This window comes from Nesoenas mayeri (genome assembly GCF_963082525.1).
Source record: "Nesoenas mayeri genome assembly, chromosome: 23".
Taxonomy (NCBI): domain Eukaryota; kingdom Metazoa; phylum Chordata; class Aves; order Columbiformes; family Columbidae; genus Nesoenas; species Nesoenas mayeri.
This window is the reverse complement of record NC_137574.1, coordinates 6,789,795-6,791,639: the sequence shown is the minus strand read 5'-3', so window position 1 is coordinate 6,791,639 and position 1,845 is coordinate 6,789,795. Positions and strand designations below refer to the sequence as shown.

Below are 1,845 nucleotides of genomic sequence, written 5' to 3'. Positions count from 1 at the left end.
CCTCCTGCTGCCACTCCAGGGGGCTGGGAGGCACCTCAGCCCTGCCATTTGTCACCCTTCTCTGCACTTACATGAGATGCCTCGTGGCATAAAGAATGGACACGGGATCTTCAGTTCCAGGAAGCACATCCCAGTGCTACATTCAGGTGGTTCCCCAAAGGATGTTACTCTCAACATGAAATCACATCAAGACACTGTCTGTCCCACTGACCTTCATGGAACCCCAAGGAATAGCTGATGGTGTTTCTGCTCACTTGGGTTCATCACCTCAGAAGCACTTTGTGCATTTGTTTACATCTTGTCTATACAATGCAAACATGGACATCTGACCTACTCATTAGTTGTGCTGCCAGGGAGGGACAAAGAACCTCTTCAAGCTGAAGTGAGAAGCCAGTGCTGGAAATGGTGGTTGTGAGAGGCCGGTCCGTGACGACTGACCTGCAGCAGGTTCTCTAGGGTGTCCAGTGGACATGGGCACAACCACTCAGTGAGAAAATTATTTACATTATCTATGCTATGCAGAAGATTATGGGCAGTTTATTGCTTCATCAAACAGCCATTCATTAGTTGCCACACTGAATCCTTGATCTCCTTGTTCCTCATACTGTAGATGAGGGGGTTCACTGCTGGAGGCACCACTGAGTACAGAACAGACACCACCAGATCCAGGGATGGGGAGGAGATGGAGGGGGGCTTCAGGTGGGAAAATATGATAGTGCTGACAAACAGGGAGACCACGGCCAGGTGAGGGAGGCACGTGGAAAAGGCTTTGTGCCGTCCCTGCTCAGAGGGGATCCTCAGCACAGCCCTGAAGATCTGCACATAGGACACCACAATGAACACAAAACAGCCGAATACCACTGAGAAAGAAATCACGAGAACCCAGACTTCCATGAGGTAGGTGTCTGAGCAGGAGAGCTTGAGGATCTGGGGGATTTCACAGAAGAACTGGTCCACAGCATTGCCCTTGCAGAGTGGTAGTGAAAATGTATTGGCCGTGTGCAGAAGAGAATAGAGGAACCCAGTGGCCCAGGCAGCTGCTGCCATGTGGACACAAGCTCTGCTGCCCAGGAGGGTCCCATAGTGCAGGGGTTTGCAGATGGCAGCATAGCGGTCATAGGCCATGATGGTGAGGAGCCAATACTCTGCTGAACCTAAAAAGACAAACAGAAACACCTGGGCAGCACATTCTGTGTAGGAGATGGCCCTGGTGTTCCAGAGGAAATTGGCCATGGACTTGGGGACAGTGGTTGAGATGTAGCCCAGGTCAATGACGGAGAGGTTGAGCAGGAAGAAGTACATGGGGGTGTGCAGGTGCTGGTCCCAGGCTATGGTGATGATGATGAGGCCGTTGCCCAGGAGGGCAGCCAGGTAGATGCCCAGGAAGAGCCAGAAGCGCAAGAGCTGCAGCTCCCGTGTGTCTGTGAATGCCAGGAGGAGGAACTGGGTGATGGAGCTGCTGTTGGACATCTGCTGATTTTGGCTATGGGGGCTATCACAGAAGAAAAAGACAGTGAGAATTTTTGGGAGATTTCTCTGAGCAAAGTCTAAGCCATTTCTCACACACCCTCCCCCTGCTCCACACCCCCTTGTCCTTTTCCAGACCTTCCCTCAGCTCCGTGTCTGAGCCCTGGGTGGTGCTGGCTGGAGGTGCATGAGGAGCAGGGCCTGTGCCCGCTGGCTGCTGAGGAGTCAGCCCTGCTCTGCAGCAGTGGAGTCATGGGAACGGGGGCAGGGGACAGTCCTGGGGTTCAGCTTTGTCACATGAAGCTGCTCCTGGTGCAGAAATACCTGTCAGCATCTGCACTCCCAGGGATAAGGAAATGAGGTGGCAGAAGGCGTTTT

General features: G+C 53.0%; 1 protein-coding gene across 1 annotated transcript; it reads right to left on the bottom strand.

Annotated features, from left to right (window-relative positions):
* Positions 1-537: 537 nt before the first annotated feature.
* On the bottom strand, positions 538-1,470 carry LOC308048918 (olfactory receptor 14A16-like; the record flags this gene model as incomplete). Its single annotated transcript, XM_080358246.1, has 1 exon — positions 538-1,470. One exon carries the CDS (start codon positions 1,468-1,470, stop codon positions 538-540), a length of 933 nt encoding a protein of 310 aa, XP_080214372.1.
* Between the last annotated feature and the right edge of the window lie 375 nt (positions 1,471-1,845).